Source organism: Falco rusticolus, chromosome 7 (genome assembly GCF_015220075.1).
Source record: "Falco rusticolus isolate bFalRus1 chromosome 7, bFalRus1.pri, whole genome shotgun sequence".
NCBI lineage: Eukaryota > Metazoa > Chordata > Aves > Falconiformes > Falconidae > Falco > Falco rusticolus.
This window is the reverse complement of record NC_051193.1, coordinates 53,382,052-53,406,680: the sequence shown is the minus strand read 5'-3', so window position 1 is coordinate 53,406,680 and position 24,629 is coordinate 53,382,052. Positions and strand designations below refer to the sequence as shown.

Sequence of the window (24,629 nt, the reverse complement as noted above, 5' to 3'; positions counted from 1 at the left end):
TAGAGAATATGTAGAGGCATCTAGGAACATGTCATCTTTATTATAGATACAGAGTAAGATGTCTTATCTTTCTATATGTATTTATATCTTATATGGAATATGTATTAGAATTTTGTGTGTACATGTGTCTATGCATTTGAATTCTCAGATATATAAGGGGGTATACACAATGCAGAAATAATGGAATAAAATAATTTATGAGTAGGAAGAGTTTGAAGTTAGGATCTTCTCTACTACCTCACTGGTTTTTGAATCTGGTAACAGTAACAAACAGCAGAATTTTGGGTTGGTATGTTTTTAACTGAGCAGGTATCAGTAGGAACTTTACAATAATGTCTGACTGGTTCATAGTGCACTTCCTTAGACTTGGGAGAATCAGTTGCCGAGATGCTATGGTAGTCTGCATACTCCACTAGATAAGAATTTTGCCAGCTGACAATGTCCTATTTAGCAAGTATTCTTGCTTGTAAAGTGTTCTTTAGCTTTCTCTGCAAATGGCACTTCCCCCCTGTGTGATAGGCAGTATATTGTGTATACAGTTCCCTAGTGAGACATTGGCTGCCTTAATTAGTGTTGTGAGCTGTACTGGATTTCACCTGTGGAATATCCTGCACAGCTGGTATTTGAGCTTTTGGTGCAGCTTTTGTACTATTGCCCTTTGTTTACTTGGTGGTTACAGGAAGAAGCCCTTGACCTTTGGTGGATAGGATGTTTTTAGCATGTGTGGAATAGTTTTGGAGGATTTTTTTCATGTTTTTTACTGTCCTGCAGACAGTGAAGTACAAGAATAGTAGCTCTAGATTGTTTCCTTTTATTATACAGAAGACTGGCTTGCAAACTCAGAATTGAAAACATGTAGGTTTGCTTTGTCTGAAACTAAAACCATTAAACTTGTTTGAAATGCATATTTTATTAGGCTTTATGGTTTTCATGTGCCCATTTATCAACCATTTTAATCATTAAATAATTTAAATTAAATCATTTAATTGAGCCTAGCATTGTGTTTGGCATACTAGTGAATTTGAGGTTAAAAGTAGGTGAAGTAAACAAAGAGGTTGTGGAGTCTCCTCCTCTGGAGACATTCAAAACCTGCCTGGATGCAGCTCTGTGCAATCTGATCTAGGTGAATCTGCTTTAGCAGGAGGTTGGACTAGAGATGATGTGTAGAGGTCCCATCCAACCCTGACCAGTCTGTAGTTCTGTGAAACTTCCTGACAGAATGTATCCATGTTAATGATCAGTATCTACTGTGATTTTTCATGGAAAACAATGCAACTTCGCTGATGTCTTGATAACACCCTATTCTAATGTTGATTAGCTCATAATGAATAAATTGGGGTTGCTAAAACTTAAAAATAATTCTCAGAGCTGATATTTTGATACCAGTAAGGGAGATTGACCACAATATCAACTCACAGTTTTAAAATCTGAGATTTTCTTTGTTGTTCATTTTTTTTTTAAATACCAGGATTCAAAATTCTGGTTTACTTGAATTTATTAAAATAAAAGATAGCTGACCTTTTTTTTTTCAGACAATGAGTGAGAATGCATACATTATTTCAGGCTCAAAACATTCACTGTATTTTTGGTCTGCTTGAGGATTTCTTACCTGGGTTTATATGCATTAGAGGTATGATTCATATTCCTTGTTTTAGGTAGTTTCTCAAGTACTTAGTACTGAGAAGTGACATACTTTGCAGAAATTCAGATTGGTTTAAAAGAATGTAAATTTGTTGACAGTCTTTAAAAAGCACCCGTAAAGCATCAGATTAGTTCTTGAAGGTCAAGAATGTAGTACATGTGTAGTATTCTGCAAACATGTAGAAACATATAATTAAAATATGTTAAAATATTTTATGGTCCAAGCAGAATTCGTAATCTCATAAATGATGTGGACTTCTTCTGGTGAAGATGACTTTCAGAACTCTGACCATAGATGGTGTGTTTTTCTTTTCCATTCTTACCTTCTCATGTTAATGTGCTAAGACAGCATAATTTTATGTTTAGGCACCAAGTGTAGTTTACATATCAAACACTCATTCTATAAGTTAGCAGTATCTGGTTGAGAGAGATACATATGGCAGGTATACATGGAAAGCCATATCAACATAACAGTGACTATTCAGTGCTTCAAGATCAGTTTAGCAAATAAGTTATTTTCATGTTGCAAAATAGTCCCTTTTTCACTTTTAGCTATACCTGAGCTGCAATTATAGAATCTTTTACATATTGGTGATTTCATTCAGAGGAGAACTGCTCATGCAATAAGAATTTAATTTAAACAGTGTATTAGCTTTTTATTTCTCCTTTTACCAAGTTGGTTTTTTGTTTGTTTTTTTTTTTAATTCAGATATGTTCTGCTAATAAAAGAGTGAATAATGGATAACTAAAACTTGCATACATCACTGAAAAACTGAACAGCAAAACAAAATTTGGTCAAAATCTTAATATAAACATTACTTAATTATGAATCTTGTTAACTCATACCTTATTTGTATTTTCTTATTTCCTACCTAGAAGTGGACGAACTGTTAACTTCTCTTAAGCATATCCAGCATGTTTTGGTAGACCCTCAGAGCCAAGAGGATATCTCTCTCATTTTACAGCTTGTTCAAAATACTGATTTTCAGAATGCGTTTAAGATACACAATGCTGTAACAGTGCACATGAACAAAGCCAGCCCTCCATATCCTCTCATCTCCAATGCACAAGAATTAGCGCAAGAGGTATGTACAGTATGCATCTCTCTGATATGTATGAAACCTATAATCATAGCTGTTGTTGAAATATGTACTTGCCAAGCTTGTCTGAGTTATTGAATGTTGAATATGAAAGGGATTATAGTAGTCACTGATCGCTGTATCCGGTTTTTCCAGATTTCCAAACAGTAACCAGAAAAATATTTTGGGAATAAGAACTCCCTTTTTAGCATAGATAGATATGTAACAGGAAAAGTACTGTGTTTAAACACAGAAAAAGGGAGTGGTTATGAAAAATCTAACTTTTACCTTCAGTATTCTTTATTCCAAGTGTTCAGGAATTGCATTACAGTTCTCTATTATTGTGACTTAGTGAGCTGAGCCATGGTTCTTAAATTGGGGGGCACTTCTGAAAATACAACTATATGGGAAAGAATTCTTCTTTAAAGTGAGCCACAGATACCCTAATACCTAATTTCAATGTTTTAATTGCTGCTGTGATGGTCTGATTACATTTAATTTTTGTCTGACAGATGACAACTCTTATAAGATCTGATATCTCCTTTAGAAATTTACTCAGGCAACTTTTTTAACTTCAGTCCTTTCAGTCAGATCTTGACTGAAATAGTTTTACAGTTTCAGACAGGTTTACTGCTGTCTTTGAGGCTTATTCACTTGAATATAGACTGGCAATACCTATATACAAATAGCTTTATAAGCACTAGCAGTAATGCACAGAAAACTCAGATAAAAAGTTGCTGTGAACGGAATGAGTTTCGCATCTGGCTGGATGCAGCGAAGACCCTTTGAGGGGCTGCTTAATGTTATCTACATTTTCCATGGCCTGGTGCGTATATATATTGCAGTGGAGTGTGGCTACACCTTATATGGATATACATTTGTAACTTTAGCTAGCTTGAATACCAGTATTGGCGCAAGCGTAGCACTGTAGTGTTCAGCAAAGCCAGATTCAGAGGCTGGGTAAACGCTGCAGTGTTTAGCACCCAGTGAACCAAACGTACCTATTCAAAACTGACGTAGGTACACAGGTTGGAGTACCTGAGCCAGTATATAGCTATTCTGCAGTTGCTCAAAGGCATGTAACTCCAATTTCAGTACAGCAGCAAGCTGATTTTTTTAAAAATCTGGTTTTCTTTTTGCCTGAAGCAATTTCTTCCAACAGCTCTTCCCACTCTCCTTCCTTTTCCTAGACTTCAGCCTTGTAAATCAAGGAAAACAGCATTTTAGCAAGTTCGAAGTTCTTTTGCAGAAGAAATTACTGATTCTTGAGGGACATAATTTAAATATTATCTAAAGGTGCAGTGTGCTGCTTAACCTGCAGCTCAGGATTTTCCTGTTTAGGTTTGTCAGTAAGACTGTGCCAAAACCAGGTGGAAGCGTTTTACATATGAGCTTCCCTCATCAGCCTGTAGGCTGCTACAGGATCCTCACTAGGCTTCTTTGTCTGTGAGCCTGAAGGAATCTTTCCAATTAACTCCTGTTTGTAAAGAACTTCACCAAACACCCACTTTACACAGGCCTCCTAGTTCGGGATTTCATTCAGCTACAAGCCAGAGTATTTGAAACTTGATGTATAATACAGGATGTTACAGATTCACCTCTTAAAAAAAGCTGGGGTTTCCCCTTCATGGATATGATGTCCTTTTATTTGCTGCTTAATAGAAGTTTCCAAGAAGAAAATATGCCTAGCAAAACTCTAGGTCTGTTTTCAGACTTCCATATTCCTCGTCACCTTCCCAACACGTTCCTCTCTTTTCAGGTGATTGGGTAAATCCTAAAATCAGAAGGTCATGCGAAACTAGTTTTGTTTCTTAGCAATCCATGAAGAAGGCTAAGCATAAAGAAAATATTTCTTTAATGTAACATTTTTAAACCCTTAGTATTTTGTAATCACCCCAGGAGACTATTATATAGAAGGCAAACATATCACTGCACTTATTTTGATTCTTCATGTCCCATCCCTGTCTTGTCCAGCCTTGGAATTCCTGAAAAGTCAATATACTGCATATGTCTGTTCCATTTTCAGAGGTAGTCTAGTTTCTCAGTGATTCAGCTTCTGGTGTATTTAAGTGACTTGTGTTTTGTAATATGTTAAATAGCATCCTGAAATGATTGACCTGGAAATTGAGGACAAATATTTCTGTGACAGGTGCGTCCCAAGAGGAACACCCTTGAGGCCTCCATTCACATCTTTCTGTACTTCCTAGTCTTGCCTGAATAGAAGATCTCATGCTCATTTTTCAGATCCTTTATTCCTTTTGGAAAGGTTTCTGTATTTGTTATGGTAGCATTATGGGAGGACATTATTTCTGTTTTAGGAGAAGCTGGTTAGTTGGTTTTGGTGTTTGGTTTTGCTTTTGGGGTTTTTTTTAACACTGACAAAGTATCTGGTTTGCATGGCCAGGTCTTTTCTTGTACTGTCATATTTGGTTGTCTTTTGCTTTTTCCATTCCTAAGCGTAGGCATGGGAAGCTCCCTCAGAAAGCAGTTTACCTACTTCAGGGTGTTTTTGAAAAGACACTTGCAAAACCCTTGATTTAAGATACTGATAACATCTTGGTGATAAAAGCCACAAGACATTACAAGAAAGAAAAATAGCAGATACATGCATAACATTAATTTTAAATGGCAGGTAATGTTAGTGCGCATATTTTAGTGCACAGGTCATCCGTGACTCTGTAACACTGCAACTGTTCTGGAGTGCATGCCCTAGTTCAGAGCTACCGATGTGTTTTGTTTGAGGTTTTATAGTGTGGAAGAGAACTTGTTCTAGAGCTCATGCTTCTGTAGCTCTAACAGGAAGACACTTTGCAATACAATTACATCTTGCAATGTGAAACATGCACCCTTTAAAATAAAAATTAATATTAAATTAATTAAATCACACTTTTGGAATTGTGTTTGGTGGGAGTTATTTGCTATGCTGAACCTAATTTAAAAATTCTGTTTTCATTTACTCTTTGATGATTTACTTTTATGAAACATCATGTGTATGAACAATGTGTTGTGAAAACTTTTGATTTTTGAATCTTTTAACCATTAACAATACAAGTGGAATGGTACATTTTTATTTTCTAGTCCTCTTTAGGAAATTCTTTGAATTAGTAGTACACTTGTGCAGTTAACTTTTCCACAGATTCTGATAACCAGACAGCAACAAGTCAAGATTTTAACTTGTTTTAAAAGAAACTAATTGAATGTAAAAGGTGGAATGAAGCACTTGAGCTTAGGGAATTTATTTTAGAGGTCTAATCTTCATGTAATGTGTTGTATCCAAGTCTTAAATAAAAATAGACAGTAAACATCAAGTGTAATTAAATTGATTTCAAATCCATTTAAACTTGACCAAGATTGTGGGAATGATTATGGGAACATAGTCTGAATCTTGACCTTGTAAGAACATTTGACGTAGCATTCAAGACAGTTTGTAATTTTTGGCCCGTAGCAGCACATACCAAATACCTTTAAAGATGTTCTTGCTATTAAATACACTTAATAGGCTCAATTTATATAGGCTGTGTTACTAAAGGTTTCAGACTTTATACTGTTCACTTCAGGAAGTGCAGACAATTAAACTAGGTCAGTACTTTTGAGAGGATGCACTGGAAGCTTGTAGCTTCAGGTGTAAGTGCACTAGAACATGTATGTATATTCCCTCTGAGGTCCTGCTCACCTGAAAGTAAACTACAACAGGATTTTGCAAGTGCAGTTAAATTCTGAATGTTTAATATTACTCCAGTGTGTGCCTCCACAGTACATGCCTCCAATTGCGGTGTGTATAAAGAAACTAAATTGATAGCTTTATTATTGACACATATTCAGTGTGGATTGCCTGTGCTGGCTGTAGTGTGTCGCTTCCAGAACAACAGCCTACATTCAGATTTCAGAACTGACAGAATGACTGCTTGGGCCTGGTTGCTTTCATTTCCCCTGTCAAATCCCCAACATCTGACCTTGCATTCAAAAGGTTGCCTTGCTTGCAGGGCTTCTAAGTTGCTTTCTAAGTAGGTTTTCCTGTAAAAGGGTCATAAAAATTGGATAAATAACACTTTGAAGTTCCTTGTAGCTTCTTCAAGAAAGGAATTGGAAGTCCCTTGAAAGTTAGAGACCTTAAATAAACCTCTGTGAGGAAGTCTTTTGTATAGAAAAATGTCTTCTTTCGACACAGGAAACTTTTTTAGTGAAATACATCCTTTGTAGTGCTCTGCTGTATGGCATCCCAAAATTCAGGCTTAGCTGGGGATAACAGCTTTCTGGCTAATTCAGAGGTATGACTGAAGTCAGCCTTCTATGGAGCTGAATTTTTTCTGTTCTTTATGGTTTTAATGAAATAAATTAAAATTATTTAGAACTGGCTTCATTTTTTGTCTATTCTAAACTATACTAGGTTTGTTCACCATGAGGCATGTTCTAGGGATGTCAGAAGGAAGGCTTTTGGAGGTTGTCCCAGGCTTATTGCTAAGCACAGGAATTTGTTCGGTGTGACAGTGTTTGGGAGGCAACGTAACGACCTTGCTCCATGGGAACAGAGTGGCTTCTCCTAGAATTAAGAATTATCTTTACTTTTTTCAGTGCTGTCATTTAGTAGCATCCAAGACAGTTGTTTACATTTCTGTAGATAATTGCTCCTAGGATAGAGGGTCTTCAGACCTTTAGATATTGTTGATCACACAAGCAGCTTGATCTTTTTCCCTTTGGAACTTGTGGTTTCTTGATTCTCTGATGTCATATTACCTTATCCTTAAGCATAAAAAGCTCTTGAAAAAAATGTTCTCTATAGCACTGAAAGCTGCTGCTCTGATATGTATAATCTACTCTTGATGTCTCTGGATTCATTTGTGCTTTTGGATTTCTGATTAGGCCAGAGAATAATGGCTATGGAAAATAGCTTCTTCAATTCACCCTCACGTAAGGGGGGACTTACCTGCTCTTGGCTTTCTCTGTAAGCATGCTGGTATTTGCAAGAGATGATGGCAAGGCATGTTTGGTAACTGTATGAGAAGGCAAACCTTTTTTGGCAACTAAAGCTGTTTGAGCAACAGCTGTCCTTGTGTTAATCTGGATTATTTTGGAACCAGCCAAAGAAACCTGGTTTTCTGTGACCTTTTGTAATTTTGCTGAGGCTGGGGCTCCAGGATGCATTGCAAAACCTGTCTTGGAATCTTTGGTCTTGCTGTTAGTGGAAATAGTTTGGGTAAAAATAAACCATCTGCTTTTAAGGAAAAGGGAGACTAGTCATGTTAATGAGAAGTTGGTCCATTTTAAAAGACCCAGCATATTCACATAATAAGACTTCATTGTGACTGATTTCACTATCATGCTCTTTTCCAGAATTTTTTTTGTGTGTGTGTGTGCATCTTTGTGGTAGCTGATCTCATTGCCAGTCTCTGGTATTGACAAATCTGTGATGCACTGGATACCCATTTAGATTTGGTAGATAATTGCTGAGGCAAGATGTGCTAGAATCATCCTGTGGTCTCATTGCATGTTTTCGTAATGTGTACCAGGTACAGTTCAATCAGCTACTGTAACAGCTATGTGGATGTACTTCACTTTCAGTAAAATGCATAATGGCAGCTAGGGGTTTGTGCTTGAGTAGGGGAGGGAGGATTGATAAATCACCAGGTAGAGTAAAAGTTTTATTACTTGATTTCTTTTTAGGTACAGAGCGTTTTGAAACCCAGTCACCATAAGGATGGGCAGGAGCTTAACACTTTGCTGAATGCCCCTCATATGCAGGTAAAACAGTCAAACTTCTAATCCAATGGATGTGATTATTGATGCTGTTTTCAATATCACTTAATTTTTGCAAATGTCTTGGGCTGACTGGGCAAGGACAGATTTTATTCTTCAACTCTATGCAGATCTCTTGATGTGGAGTTTCCCGTTTCCAGCAACTAATGGAAACTTCTGATCAAGCGTAGTGCATTATTGTATTCAGCCCTTGCTACATTCTACATGTATTACAGGCTAATTTGCACATAAACAATGTAGCACTAGGTTAGTAGAGGCAGGGGCAACACATGAGCTGCTTTGCTTGTCTATGGGGGTTTTTGAGTAGTCAGTCAGGTACATAGTAAACCAATGCTTGATTGATTGTTTTTTGGATTTGGAGGTTTTTTTAAGGAAGGAGAAGCTGTAAGTACAGTCACAGTTGTGTGTTCAAAATTACTTTTTTATTCTTTTCCAATCTGAAAGGGAGGGTTTAGAGAGCAGTAGGTGCTACATAGCTGTGATAATTTTTTTTTTTTTTAATTTCCTGAGTCTGTTTGCAGTATTTGGTGACCTGCAAAGACTGTTCAATTTGCCGAATTTCATTGAACTCTAATTTGTATACATAATAAAGTGTGAAATTTTCTGTAACTGAGTTGGTTTTGTTTAACACTAGGCACTTTTACTGGCTCATGATAAGGTTGCAGAACAAGAAATGCAACCAGAGCCTGTGACAGATGAAAAAATTTATGAGAATGTTGGTGTGTACGGAGGGGAGACAGTTAAAATAGTTCGCATTGAGAAAGCTCGGGATATTCCATTGGTAAGTACTGATACTCCCTCACTTATATGTAAAGGAGGTAAGCTTTCCTCTCCTTTGCAGATCGCTATGGAAGTTTTGGAATTTGAACGTGGAGGTGATGTTTAACTTGTAAACACTTTCCCTCCCCTCAAAATGAGAATTAGTCATAGACAGTAAACTTTTACATATATATAAAAATATTTATCAGTAGCTGTACTACCACTTAAAAACTGTACAACTTCTGTCAGCTTAGGTTTGGACAGGACTTCTTGACAGAAGTCACTGTCCCAGCCTTTGCTACAGGGGAGCTTATAGCCTTGTGCCAACCATTTGTTTTGGTTTTCTTTTTTTTAGCAACTGTCATCTTCTATTTTGCATCTTTCAAATAAGTGTTTCCTTAGGAGTATGTTTTTTTAAAATAATAATGAACCTTATAATGTGGAGCCATTCAATTCTTCGATCTTTAGTGCAGCTTGAAGAAACTAAGCGGTATTTTTTAAACTGAAGCATTGAGTGTATGCATTTAAGCTGTTACTTGCGTTCCTCTTCAGTATAGTCTCCCACTGGCTTGAAATAAGTACGACAGATGGCTCTGAGTTTCATATATATAATAAATTCAGAATGTGTTGCTGCTACACAGGGTGCTACTGTTCGCAATGAAATGGATTCTGTTATCATTAGCCGAATAGTGAAAGGAGGTGCTGCAGAGAAGAGTGGGCTGTTACATGAAGGAGATGAAGTTCTGGAGATTAATGGCATTGAGATTCGTGGAAAAGATGTTAATGAAGTTTTTGACTTGTTGGTGAGTTGGACATTTCTTGTTTTCCCTGCAGAAAATACCGATTTCATAAGACTGAAGCCTGTTGGTTCTGCTTGTCATTTGTACTCATTTAGCAGTAGCTTAAAAGTATTCTGATAGTTAGTGTTTATGTAGAGGGTCATTTCAAGGTGGTTTTTCTTCTGACACATACTATCGTATTAAAAAGTATAATGGCAGTTATCTTCAAAAATGAAGCCTACGTATGTGAAGAGTCACGCTAGCATCTTGAGACTTTCTTTTAATGAGTTATAAGAAAAACCTTTAGGTCTGGAAAGCCATGATTTTTCATCTTTGAGTCCGCAATTAGTAACGTGTAGCTGCGTGATTGTGATTGTGGTGGTGCCTGCATGGGATGGACGTAGTTTTTTTTCATAGCAGCTTATATGATGCTGTGGTTTAGTCTGGTTTTAGACTGAAACAGTGTTGATAACGCATCAGTGTTTTAGCTGTTGCTGAACAGTGCTTGCACAGTGTCAAGGCCTTTTCTTTCTCACTCTGTCTGCCACCTGCAAGTAGGATGGGAGTGAGCAAGAGCTTGGGAGGGGACACAGCAGGAGCAGCTGACCTGGATTGATCACAGTGGTATATCATGCCATTTAACATCATGCTGAGCAATAAAATCTGGGTGGTGAGTGATTGCTTTTGCATCACTTGCGTTTGTGGGGTGTGTTTTTCCCTTTCTCTTACTACACTGTCTTTACTCAGCCCATGAGTTTTTCTTGCTTTTGGTCTTCTGATTCTCTCCCCTGTCCTGCTGGGGAAGTGGAATGAGTGAGGTGGTGGTCTGTGCATAGTTGCTGGCTAGGCTTAACCCTCCACAAATTGTATCACATGGGACCTTTACATGACTAGACTTCTTACTCTTTCCCTCCTGATAAAAACCCTTTTGTCTAGCAGTTTACCAGCATAGATGTCTTTGTGTTTACTACAACTTTACCATTGATGACAGAATTACACATAATTTCAAAAGCAGCTAGTCAAAACAACAGGCAAGAAATCCATCAAGAGCTAGTAAATGCAGAGTTACCCTCTCTCAAAGGCCCAGTGAGGTATAATGTCAAAAGCTGGGGATTACTATTATTTTCTGTTGACCGATATTGCTCTGTTATCCTGCTTTTCCCTGGCACCTATTTTTGATCAGTATCCAAGATGGGACACCTGGAACCTGACTATGAATCATTGGTCAGATTGCAGCAAGCAAGACCATTTTGTCAAAGTGAAAACAGATTAAAATCACAGGGTTTTCAAGAAGTTAATTTATAACTTCGATGCAAAACATTGGAAAATAGCCACTAGCATTTATTTAATAGGGTCTTTTGGAGAAAAAATATTAGTAAATCTCTGAATTACTTCGTGGATATATGCTCTTTAGACAAATCAGAATCAGGACAAAGACCTGGGTTCCGATGTAGGTTGCATTATTGTAGGAAGAATAGGCAGCAATATCCATAATGAAGTTGTCTCATGCTACAGTAGGACTGTAGTTTTTAATGGACAATTTCCACCTGTAGTTAGATTTTTTCCTGAAATGCGCTGTTAAAATTTTTTCAGCATGGAATGAGGTCAAGTGGAGGGAAGTAGAGGCAGAAATGTGTGGGGGTTTGGTTTTCATATTTTTTTAAAGCCATTTAAAGATTCTCAGAGTTATTTGAAAAGCCTTCAATCTCCTTGTGTTTTTTGGATCAGAGATGTCAGATTCTTCATGTTCTGTAATTGTCTCCTTTGCTGTCTATATTTGTTTTAAAGCCATATTTAACTAATTCCTGTGCTTCTGAAAAAAGTGTTTTGGCAGTTCTCTGCAGAGAGCTTGTTCTGCTCTTGAGCAGCTCCTGCAACCTAGAGGTACAAAATAAAAGATTTAAAACCATGATACATTAACATAAGAGCATTTATTTGCTGAAAATAATTTATTAAAAAAAAGCAACACAAAACTAACCAAACCCAACTTGTATTTTTTAAAAAAATCATTCATTTATAATCATATTTTTAATTCTTATACGTTGTGTCTTGTACTTTGTAACGTGGAAGTGAGTTTTTAAAATGCTTCAGTCTCCAAAAAATATTTAAAACGAGCACAGGAGAAGGAAATTACTTTCCTTCTTAATTTTGCCTCACCACTTGCTGCTCAAATGATAGTAAACTGCACATGACTTTAGACAAGACTATTCACAGGATCACTGTGAAATTCTATGCATTCCTCATGGACTATGCATGCTGACGGAAAATCATGGATTTTCCTTTCCTGCAGCCTAATCATGTTATGTTCAGTTATGTTTATTTGAGCCTTAAGTCTGAATTTTTTGAGATACATGCATTTTCTTTGGTTTTATACAATATAAACTGTTGTGTTATAGTTCATGGAATGATGTATAGGAAGTAAGGCACATGTAGACCTTGTCATGGGTTGGTACTTGCATTTTATCTAGATATTCTTTGTGTGCAAACACACTCTGCATACAAAAGTATGCAAACAAGTAAGAATACTTTTAAAGCCAGTATATTTATTATGTTCTACTTTCTTAGTAGGTGTGATTGCAATATTGATACTAAGTACTTTACAGATGCAGAATTGGAGTGTGTGTTAAATTTTTAAACAGTGTTTTGTATACATTAATGATGTTAATAGCATAAAAACATGGTAGAAGTGTTTAGATTTGAAAATACTGTTCCGCTTTAAAGCAATTTTAGAAAAAGTGCTTTTTGTATTTTTTTCTTCCTAGCATAGATCCACTTGTTGGTATTTTTAAACAGAATATTATTTTCCATTTCTCCTAAGTCACTGCTTGACAGAATTGCAGCTGCTTCATTTCAAATATAAATAGTTTATGTATAATCAAGAATGCTAGGTGTTTAAAATCTGGTATCAACATTTGGCTTTCTAGCCTATCACAGAATCACTGTATCTGTACTGTATCTTTTTAAAACCACGTCAGGGGTAGATGGTGTGCTGTTAAGAACTGCTGCCTTTTATGGGAATTGTTGAAGTATTTTCTGAAATGTTGTTTATTAAAATTCTTAACTTTAAGCCATATTTTGATACTGTATATGAAGGGTCTATTTTTTGTCGCAGGCTGACATGCATGGTACTCTGACCTTTGTATTGATTCCCAGTCAGCAGAGCAAGCCACCTCCTGCAAAGGAGACAGTTGTAAGTAGCCCTACATAAGTTCTTGAGCTTGGTGATACATAACTTGTTTTACCAGTATTGTGTAGGAAGTTCTTCTCTAGGTCTGTTACATTGTGGAACAAAACCAAAACCTAATAGTTTAAATTGGTTTAATTGTTACCAGATTAACACCTGTAATAACTGTTGAAAATGATTGATGGTGATAAGCTAAAACTCTTAGTATGATGTTTAACTCTGTTTCTAAAGTAATAAGAAATTATAAAAGCCTGTGCTTATGAATTTCTATTTCGAAATTCCCAATTTCTCTATTAAAAAAAAAGGCGAATTGATGGAACTTGCTACTGTGCTTTGGAAGGAAAAGATTGCATACTGGAAAATTTGTTCATTACCTTTTTAACTAACATACTTTTATTGAGACAGCTATAACAGTATGAAGAAAGAATGCACTGATTTATCACAGCTGAACAAAAGCATTAATGGTTGGTGACAAAGTAAAACATTTTACTAGTGAAACTTCACCTAAAGCCTAGCAAATGGCTGTCAATCTATGTATTTATTTGGGCTTTTAAACAATTCTGAATATCTCTGATACTTTTTGAATGCAAAGAACTTAAATTGGTAGTTCAGGGATTTTTGCCTCCTAAAATGGTGAGGAAATTGCATAGACTTTAGAATTAACAACTTAAATTCAGGCCTTCACCTCGAACCTAGCACAACTGTGTTTTGTCCATTGCTAACCTAGGTAAAGATTCCATTTCCAGTATCTCCTGTATGCCCCAGATGAAGTTTCTATTTTATAAAATCTTGGAGTTTTTATATATTGGAGCTCCATTGCAATCACAGGAAGATGGGGTGTCATTCTTCAGAAGTCACAGGTCATTTTTCTTCTGTTTTTGCATTTGATCTCCCACAGATACATGTGAAAGCACATTTTGACTATGATCCCTCAGATGACCCTTATGTACCCTGCCGAGAGTTAGGCTTATCTTTTCAAAAAGGAGATATACTTCATGTGATCAGCCAAGAAGATCCAAACTGGTGGCAGGCTTACAGAGATGGAGACGAAGATAATCAGCCACTGGCAGGCCTCATACCTGGTAAATAAAGCTCTAGAAAAAGCTTGATAGCCAGCTCTTCCCATAGCTACAGGAACAATATCCTGGTTTTCAAAGACTTGTGTACCCTTAAATATCCATTGCCTTAAATCTGACCTTGGACCTTTTGCAACAGACCCTACTATTGGTTATGTAATTTGCTTTACTGAAAAGGTTGACCCTTTAGAGGCATCACCATGTATAGATATTAAATGCAGAGTAAAGCTACCGCTTACACTGCGGTTCACTTTTAAAGAGCTACTCACCCCTTGTGTTACTCCTCCACCCTGGGGACTCCGTGGATTCAAGTTCCCTCTGCTGGTTACAGCAGAAATGTGGGACCTCCGTCTGCCTGTTCTCTGGTGGTGGGAGCAGCCCTTAGGTTTCTTACTATATCAAGTAGCCAATTTGAAAAACGTATCTTTTCCGTGGTGACTTTTCTCCATGTTTTCACCTAGCAATGAGCTCAGTTGTAACAGTCATGCTTCCTTTCTAACTGCTGGGGTCCTTTGAGTAATGGGGTTTTCAGACATTGAAGTCAGTATATAATTTTTGCATTGAAATGTGTACTGCACTCTAGTCCATTAAAGATCTGCTGATCTGTTAAACACAGTGAAAAAAAGACTTTTCAAATTCTGTAGATTATCATGCTGTTACTTTATGATATTTGAGTAAGTTGAGAGGAATACTGATTTAAATATAGGCTAGTCTTTTTCAAGCTGAAGTTCAAAATATTTAGAATAAATAGAATGCATTTAACATACAAAAATAATTAGAAAACCATGTCATCGTAGTGGGGAAATGTAGTCTTTCCAGTAGTTAGAATTTTCTGGGCAAAACTGTCCAGAATAGTACAAATGCTCTGCAAGTCTTTCTCAATGAATGTATTTTTTAAGCAATAAAGAAGCTTCCAAGCAATTCTATTTTCTCTTTCTAAAAATTCATTTATCTTTTAAAATTTCTTCTATGTTGTATTCTACTAGAACCTTCAGAGATGTAAAAGCTTAGGAAAAAGTAAAATGAGTAAGTAATTACAAAAAAAGTATGGAAATAGTTTCTAAATGTTAACTGCTTTTGTACTTTTTTTTTAAAATACATTAAGGAAAAAGTTTTCAACAGCAAAGAGAAGCAATGAAGCAAACCATAGAAGAAGACAAGGAGCCAGAAAAATCAGGTTGGATATATTCTTTCCAAGGGGGGGGAGGGGGGGGAAATCTAACTTTTATAAAGGTGCTCATTTTTGATATCTGGAACCTTGTGATTGTGGAGTTGTAGTAAATTCTTCCTTTTTTTGTAATACAAGTGGGATGACTCTTTGAAATTCTTCATGTAAATACAGATGTGAATTTAGCACTTCATTGTATAAATCACATGATTTTTTCATAACCATGTGCAATGTAATTAGGATGATGTAGGCGAATTTGGAAAGCCCCTTTCTTCTTAAAGAATCTGATCTGCCATGACTCAGTTTAAGTCCTTGGCTTGCAACATTTGCTTAATACACCAAACTGTTTTAATGAACTGAAGAATATGACATGTTTTCAAAATTGCAGAATAAATTCTCTACTTTAAAAATCCAAATACTGAGACAGGAAGCTTTTTACTGTATGGGTATTTGATTGTGTTGATTTTTATTTTGGTTAGGAAAGCTCTGGTGTGCGAAGAAAAACAAAAAGAAACGGAAAAAGGTTTTATACAATGCAAATAAAAATGATGGTAAGCAACATCTTTGGCACACTGTGCACTTACAAGCAGCTGTAAAAGATTCTACAAATAGCTTGGTGAAAAGAATGTTGAACTTCAGGATACGATGTTAGAAATACTGCCTTGTGATGTTCTGTGTGGGAGCAGTAGTGTGGTTTGTAACAGCGTTTAGTGAAAGATCTAAAAAAGGTGGCGGGATTTGTAAGGTCATTTAGTGTCTTTAATAAAGACTAGATGATAGTGGTAAAAAAAAAAAAAAAAAAAAACCAAACAAAAAAACCCCCAAAAAACAAAAAAACCACAACAAAACAGATAATTTTTTAGGCGTGGAAGCACTCTCAGTTTTTCAATGATGAACCAATTTATTACGTTTTTTACTATCATCTCACTCTGCATAATTAAGTTTAGTAAATGGAAACTTTCTCCAGAGAGAGTTTGTAGGCTATTTATATTATATTCTTACAAAAGTACTTTGGGATTGGGATGTTGATTCTTGTTGTTGTTGGGTAGAGGGTGTTATTCTTGTACTAGAAACTTGTTCCTTGGCAAGAAAATTGTTTCCTGAGTTTACGCTGCTACTAATAGCAGTAGTAAGTGGAAACACATTTTCTTTCTCAAGAAGTTGGGGGGAACCTCATCTTATTGGGCAAGTGATGATCTTTGGGGTTCTGTTGCTTTGGTGCCTTGCAGTTACATACTGTGCAGAGAGTCAGGAACTGCCTGAAACTTGATACTGCATGACAGGCAATACATGCAACTAGCAGTAAAGTACATTGTGACTATTTTACTGTTTCTCTCTCAAGATTATGACAATGAGGAGATTTTGACTTATGAGGAAATGTCACTGTATCATCAACCAGCAAACAGGAAACGGCCTATTGTTCTGATCGGCCCACAGAACTGCGGCCAAAATGAATTGCGACAGAGACTTATGAATAACGAAGTGGATCGCTTTGCCTCTGCAGTTCCCCGTAAGTTTGACAGGCAGATAGGCTTGCTTATTCTAAACGTTGTCTGCAGACAAATCCTCTTGTGTTGAAGATGGTAATTAAGAGTTTGGGGGTTTTGAGCAGATTATAATCAACTGTTGGACAAGTAATGTTACATCTTCTGTGGCAAAAAGGAGTTTTGGTAAGTTAATGCAAATCCAGTGTCCCAACACAGTGTAATAGAGGCATTATAAGACAGGCATATACTCCAGTATGAATAAAATTGGAGTGAGTTACAGAAGTTTAGAACGGTAACTGGTACATTGGGCATAGAATTTTTAACCTATGTGTCCTGCATAAATGAGAACTTGGGTGGGTTTAGTGCCTTCCCAAACCATTTACATTTCAGTGAATTGTGTATTTTAAATATCTAATGTACTCTAGATTAGGTTTACAAATAGTGTAGCAATATAATTTGTTACAAACAACTAATAGCTGTTTTCACATTCAGAATGCAGCTGCACAGGTGAAACTCTTCCTTTCTTAGATGACTGTATTTTTCTTCTAGATAATGTAAACAGGAACTCTAAATGTAGGTTCAGCCTCTGGCAACTTAATCTGAGTAGGGATATTTATTGTAGAAAATAAAATACTTGTATTTCTTGGATATTTGATAAGCCTTTTTTTGCTTGGTTAACCAGATGTCTCCTGAGAGAATACTTATTTCTCTTGATTTCTACAGGTGTATCACTGTCTTGATTTCGTTTTTGTTACTCTCTACGTTTGTAGATACTACTCGGAGCAGGCGAGAGACTGAAGTAGCTGGCAGGGATTACCATTTCATTTCCCGACAGGCATTTGAGAGTGACATAGCTGCCGGGAAGTTCATTGAATATGGAGAGTTTGAAAAGAACCTTTATGGTACTAGCATAGACTCTGTGCGGCAAGTAATCAACTCTGGCAAGATATGTCTTTTAAATCTTCATACCCAGGTATGGCAAAGCTGTCGCCTGTTGTGTGTTAGTTGTAGAACCTGCTATGAAAATCTAGAGAGCTGTGTTTGGTTTATATAAAATGAATCTGTTTTCAAGGTCCACTTTCATGTCTGTTCCAAGTTTTCTTTTGGTAGTGTTCACTTGACTCTAGAGTGTTACGAATACAGCCTTCTTGTTCCTTGTTTGAAAATATATACATCGTTTATATCTGTGCCAAAGGTAGTACGGGTTTTGGCTTCTAGATACTTGAAGCTAGCGAGAGCTATCTGAATCGAAAAATTAAGATTTGTGTGTCTCAGTCTTCCAATTACTCTGTGAGCTCTGAGGTTTTTGATAATGGAGAGGAAGTTGTTTGTGATTATATTTGAAAGCTGCGGTTTGGGAATGTTTAGGCAGTTCCATAACAGAAAGGATTAAAGTACATCACATCAACAGTATTGAAAAACTCCTTAGTTTTATCCTTTTGATTATGGAGAAGAGACAAACTATGCATACAGACCTCAGATTGATTGGAAATTTAATCAAATGCAGGAAGAGGCAGAGTCCTGGAACACAGTCTGTTTTCTAATACGTAGGCTATGTGTGAGGTCTGATGCTGTTGTAGATGCTGCAAAAGAAACCCTAAAACTGACATATCAATAACGTCTGGTAGTACTGAAGCTGAAAATAGCCATCACCAGTGGGACTGTGTGATACTTTGTTAGAATGGCTCATGAGTATTGCAAAACATGTAATGAGATGAAAATTCGTAACACTTTGAAAATGGATCTAATTCAGTGGTTATAAAAATCTGTATCAGAAGCAGGTTGTTTGTCCTGAGACACATAGAAGGAACCTTTTGGAAAAACTGAACTACAGTTTGGTTGTTCTTATTTCCTGTCACATAGTATAAATGTAACCTGCCAAAAAAATATGCTAAGCATACAGTAGTAGTGCATCTGATACCTTGTATTTTAATCTTCAAAATGGAAAAGGTTAAACTAGTACTTGAAGACTCTTCTCTCTGTCAAAGCTGATTTCTTACAATTAGCATTGTAAGAAAACTTATTTCAATGTGGGTGACTTTTTTTTTGCTTTTGGATACTAAAGTTCCTTCAGTTTAGTTATGAAGAATATTTTTGAACAAAAATAAATGTTTGGGTTCTGTGAAGGTGAATAATGTTGGAATAACAGTTTTGTAGGAAATGGTGACTGAACTCTGTGATGGTAATACTGTTGCAATTAATTATGTGGCTGTTAATATATTATACAATTGTCATTGTGTTTGAAGAGTATATTGTCAATTATGGCATGTGAATAATGCATCATTAAGTGCCCTTTTCATGGTTGGAACTGTTAAATAATTAATAAATTCTGTTTCTGCAGTCATTGAAAACACTACGTAATTCTGACTTGAAGCCATATATTATATTTGTTGCACCACCTTCACAAGAGAGATTACGTGCTTTGTTGGCCAAAGAAGGGAAAAACCCAAAGGTAATGTGTCTAACACTTCTTTTGAAAACACGTTTTTAGTAAATACATTCCTATATTCTTTGGAATTGGGAGATGGTAACGGTACTGACAATATATGGGAAGCAATGGAGTTGAGATGTGTGCTCCAGGTTAACAGGCAGACCATACTAAGGGAATGGCTCAGGATGCTTTTGCTTCAATGGAATGTGAGAGGTATGAGGCAAGGGAATCCACTGTTAATTCAGTAGTCCTGGGGCATAGTGCCTCAGTTGGGGTCCTTGTGTTTGGGTACAAAAATATGACTCTTTATTTCAAAACTGTGGAAACCCCAACTTTGTCTTCAAGTAAACCTGAGAATAATTCTAGGGAGCAAATGATTAATTATTTTTCTTTTGAGAACTTACCTGCCTATGGAAAAACATTTTCTTGAAAACATACTCCAGATATCTTCAGATAAAGCTATTTTAATGCTTTATCCTGTAGGATCACTTTTCATGTTTCAACTAGTCATGTCAAGATCTTAGCTTATCCAGTTCAGATCATTTAGTTAATGTGAAATTAGTTCTGCAGAACAGAATTGAAACCCACAGATTAAACCAGAACATCTGAAAGCCCAGAAAATGCCCTTACCAGCTTATGAGATACGATGTGCTTGTTGTCTAGGATAATGAAATATGTTGACCTTCAGCTTTTTAGCTGAAACCTACACTACAGTGGTTGGTGGGAGCACTTTGCCACCATAGTATCTTCAGAGTACTAATGGAACATAATGCAGTTCATACTGAGGAAGAACAGTTTTCCCAGCATAACTCAAAGGGACTCCTGATATGGCTGTTGGTCAGGAATCTTACCTCACTATGTTCTATGGCTGTGCTGTTTTCCTCTCTTTGTTTGATGCAAGAGGGATGTATTTGCCTGAATTCAAGATCTGAAAGTCTGTTGAAGTCCAAGTCTTGAGAGGGATTTCTTTTTTCTTCCCCACCCCCCTGAGTCAAATATAGTCATAGTCTTTAAATGGACATGTTCCTCCTTCATGGCTATGCAATGAATGAAACTATTCTATATAAATATTTCATCTTATGTATGTCCTCGTTTTTTATTGCAATAATCAAGGAATCCATTTGCAATACAAACTAATATACTGTCATTGGTGTTGAACTATACCTGTTTTCTTTCTGATTAATTGAATTGGAGTTGTATTTATTTCAGTTGGGTAAACACTTCGTGTTAAACCCCCCTTCCTCTGATAAAGAAGAGGGTATATACAGGCATACATGCAAGAAATGGCTTTGTTTTTCTTAAGTGTTGGTAACACCTAGAAAAAAATAATCTTGAAGGCTTGAAGGTCCCTTTTGAAAATATCCTCTTTAGAAAATTATCTCCAAAATCACACCTGAATATTCCTTTATAAAATGCAAAAATAAGCTGCAGAAAAGAAAAATAAACACGCTTTTAGAATCCACGTAAAAACATTCTGAAGTAAAACAAGTAATTTCTACTTCTCCTTTTGCATCCTTTATCTACATGTGCCAGCGCTCTTGCTTTTTGACATATTCTATTCAGTTCCAAAATAGTTTTCCATTTTTCTGCAATGTCATTTACCTGATGCTGTAGCGATTTGATCAACTTAAATATATAGCTCTCAGTGCTGTTTATTAAAATACTTCACTCTGTGATAGCCATTGCCTTTGGCTGTTTGGTGTTTGCAGTGCTACATCTTCAGAGGAATGTTGTCTTCTGCACCGTTCACATTTTCTCTCACACTATCTCTGCCATCTCCAGACTTTTTCAGAAGGATAATGGGTTTAGCAATGTAATTGTTTTTCAGAAACATGCTTTAAGAGCCTCAGTAAGATGAATGTCATAAAATGAGCAGTGCTAGATCATCTTAATTTACTTCAGTCTGGGCCAGTTATTTACTGTTTGCCATTTATGGCCAATCAGGAAGGACTGTCTTGAGTGCCGTCACCCTTCAAATGTGTGTCACAGTTCAGTGTTGTAAACTGTTCAACAGCTGATAGCAATACCATGAAAACTTGCGTAAAAGACTTGAGTCAGGTGGTTACCTTTCCCTACACTGCTGCTGCGGCGTAGAGGCTTACAGGCATACACTAATGCTCTGTTTCTGATTGCAGCCAGAAGAGCTGAGAGAAATCATAGAGAAGACGAGGGAGATGGAACAGAACAATGGCCACTACTTTGACACAGCAATTGTGAATTCTGATCTTGATAAGGCGTATCAGGAGTTACTTCGGTTAATAAACAAACTCGACACAGAACCCCAGTGGGTGCCCTCTACCTGGCTACGATGAGAGAGTAATTTCAAGGGACAAATGGACTTCAATCTAGTAATCTTTCCAAGGAGATCGTGTGTAGGTCTGCCCAATTCTAGTATAAATGCATGTGAGCCCTAGACCTCAGTGGCTGCTGCATCCTTTGCCAGTGGAGTTGCGTATTACTGGAAAAATACGCTAATCAGCTTGGGAGCCGATTTAACTGATGTAAAGATTGTCCAAGTCTTCTTTCTCTGTGGTCTAGAAATGGAGACCTTGTCAGTACTAAATTCTAAAGCTTTAGATAGATTTTTCTAGCAACTACTTTTATATATAAATCTACCCTTTTTTACCTAGAATCACCCTTATGAAATCAAAGTATATGTGTGTGTATATACAGTCCATGCTGTCACATAGTTATAAATATGAATGTTATTTAACACTTAACTTAATGACTTTATGGGATGTGATGGTAGTTCAGGAGCGTATTTCCACAGATCATTGGGCAGAGAAATAAATGTACACATGAAAAACATTAATATTAATGAGAAATCTCTCCTGTTCAAAAAATAACCAGAATGAAGATGCTGCTCTGGTCTGGAGCTGCCCTGTGAGCTTGAGTTAATATTTTAATTCTCAAACATTCCACTTTCTAATAGCACTGTAATTGGAAAATGTGTATAATGTAAATATTTCAATCCTTGCGTCTTTTTAGTCAGACTTTTTAAATCAGATTTGACTGCACATTCTTTTAGGTCCAATCAAAGATGAATATTATATTGATCTTTTAGATGTGATATTTTTATGGAATTTTCTTTAAAACATAGTGACTGATGTGAGCCGCTGTTTTCCACAGATCTGTAGAAATATTTAGAAAGGCAGAGGTTATATTTTTGTGAAGAATATATAGTTATAAGACATGCTGCTTAAAAGTCAACTTAAGTTCTCATGTTTTATAACAGCATACTGACTAAAACAGACTGATGTGCTGAACATTGGAAGATAGTGGGGTTTTTAATCTCTGCAAATGGTTCATCTTGTGGCTGTTGGTCTAATGGATAACTAACTGGAATTAAAATAGCTGAATGTAGCTACTGTTATAAATGAGTGTTGTCATTCACTAGCTAACATACTGTCCTGCATTTGCTCAGTACTGCAGTGAAAGTATGTGTAAAACACTGGTAACTGACTGAGAAGTCACAAGAAAGGGGAATATTTGTAGTGGTTAGAGCAAACAGAAAACTCAAAACAAATGAATGAAAGGCTAGGTCTGTTTGTATCCTAGTTGTGTTCTGCAAAGCAGATGGGAGCATTCTGCATCCTCAAATGATTCTGAGCTGTGAAGGTTTAACTACTAAGGTTATGCATGTGCAGTAGGGCTGTTCTGTTGCTGAAGCTAACTGAATAGTAGTATCTTGGCTGTTCTGGTTTCAAATAGCACAAAGAACCTTGACTGTGAATATCTCCATTTTAGCCATGGTGTTTTCTTTTGTTCCTACAGGTAAAACACTGGAGTTAGGTCAATGTGTAGTTCACTCCTGTATAATGTTGAAGGATGAAAAAGTAGTTAATTTTTTCCATTCTGTCTTGCATATATTCTTTCTTCAAATGTTATGGAACAAATTCACACCCATAGTTAGAGAGCTGAAAGTATAGAGCAGGTAAAACCAAAATTGTCAGATAACCTAGTTACTGAACTAACATTCAGTACGTTTTTGTATTGGAAAATGGAAGTATAGAGTGCATTCCTGTCTTGTTAAAAGCAGAATTATTTGCTGGTTGAACTTGTATTTAGGGCTGAAAAACAATTAAGAAATTAGTGGGGATGAGTAATGACCCTTCAGAAAGAAAAGGAGTTGGAAACTGTATCTTTAGTTTGATTCAGAAATAGTAACATGCTAGTTGTTGGCCCAAGGACTGGGTATTCAAAATAATGGCTTTTTTGCCTCACATTGCAGGCATATTCTCTGTTTAATCCATAGGTTATGACAACTACAGTGTTCAGGTATAGTGGATAAGACAGTGTTTCATAGATGACAAAATATTGTATTAATTTTTCTAAGAAAAATTATTGTAGATATATTAGGCTTTCTGGTATTGACTGTTTCATAGCTGGACAAGAAGGTGGAAAGCAGAGCAGTAAAACGTTCATTAAGGGTAATCTAGCTCAGCTGCATAGGTACTGTCCAAATTCTTGCAGTCACAATCGCCTCAGGATGGTTGCTGAACCCCCTTAGGTATTCAGCATTCATAGGAAGTGTCAGTCACAGTAATTCATGCCATTAATGTATTTGACTAACGTTTGTCTCCGAGTTTTTCTGAAATTGTGCACAGAAGCTGGTTTTATACAAATAAGCTTTTGAATGTAGACTTAAAGAATGTTGAAGTTTAGCTCTACTCCCTTAATTCCCAAGGCACACAGTACTCGCTGACATCCATGTAGAGAGGTGCTATGATAGTCTATAACCGATGTTAGCTTTGTCTCCTGCTGAAAGGGAAGTCTTGAGCAGCACTGCAAAATGTACCTGGCTGTCCATCTGCTGCTGCCAGCTTGGACCTGGAACTACCTTCCGTAAGAAATTATTCTGTCTTCTCTAATGAATGTGTGTTGATTCCCCTGACAGTAAAAGAAGATATGCAAACTTGACTAGTGAAACGCTTCAACCTTATCACAGCCTTTGTACTGAGCTGTATCAGACTGAAATGGGGGTGTCTGCAATTTTACCAGTCCAGATTTAACTAAAAATAACTGCTAGCTGAATTGCATGAAAGATTTTTTGGAATGTAATTATATGTGACTTTTTTTAAATGTAAGATGGGGGTGGTTAATGCCTTAAGTAATTAAGGTAACTTTGAGACCTGTGGTTAGCCTCACATTGTACTTTTAGATGTGTATCTGCACTCTGTATTTTGAGACATCGTGAACTGCACACTAATGTAAAAATGTAAAATATTTCTAAATTTAAAATAAATCACTGTACAATTTTACTTCTTGTAG

The 24,629-nt window shown here is 36.5% G+C and overlaps 1 protein-coding gene across 11 annotated transcripts in view; it reads left to right on the top strand.

The window, feature by feature from the left end:
* The window catches only part of MPP5 (membrane palmitoylated protein 5), a 60,678-nt gene that overhangs the window by 35,158 nt on the left and 891 nt on the right, over nucleotides 1–24,629 (top strand). For 9 of the 11 annotated variants that reach the window (XM_037394368.1, XM_037394364.1, XM_037394363.1 and 6 more), the window contains 12 exons: nucleotides 2,518–2,726; nucleotides 8,382–8,459; nucleotides 9,109–9,255; nucleotides 9,875–10,036; nucleotides 13,125–13,202; nucleotides 14,095–14,278; nucleotides 15,378–15,449; nucleotides 15,920–15,991; nucleotides 16,783–16,950; nucleotides 17,698–17,900; nucleotides 19,269–19,379; nucleotides 21,494–24,619. In XM_037394368.1, coding sequence (XP_037250265.1) covers nucleotides 2,518–2,726; nucleotides 8,382–8,459; nucleotides 9,109–9,255; nucleotides 9,875–10,036; nucleotides 13,125–13,202; nucleotides 14,095–14,278; nucleotides 15,378–15,449; nucleotides 15,920–15,991; nucleotides 16,783–16,950; nucleotides 17,698–17,900; nucleotides 19,269–19,379; nucleotides 21,494–21,670 — 1,661 coding nt within the window. In that variant the 3' untranslated portion in view covers nucleotides 21,671–24,619. Of the gene's footprint in view, nucleotides 1–2,517; nucleotides 2,727–8,381; nucleotides 8,460–9,108; nucleotides 9,256–9,874; nucleotides 10,037–13,124; nucleotides 13,203–14,094; nucleotides 14,279–15,377; nucleotides 15,450–15,919; nucleotides 15,992–16,782; nucleotides 16,951–17,697; nucleotides 17,901–19,268; nucleotides 19,380–21,493; nucleotides 24,620–24,629 lie in introns of those variants that run through there. The other 2 variants (XR_005105279.1, XR_005105278.1) reach the window with 1 other exon arrangement.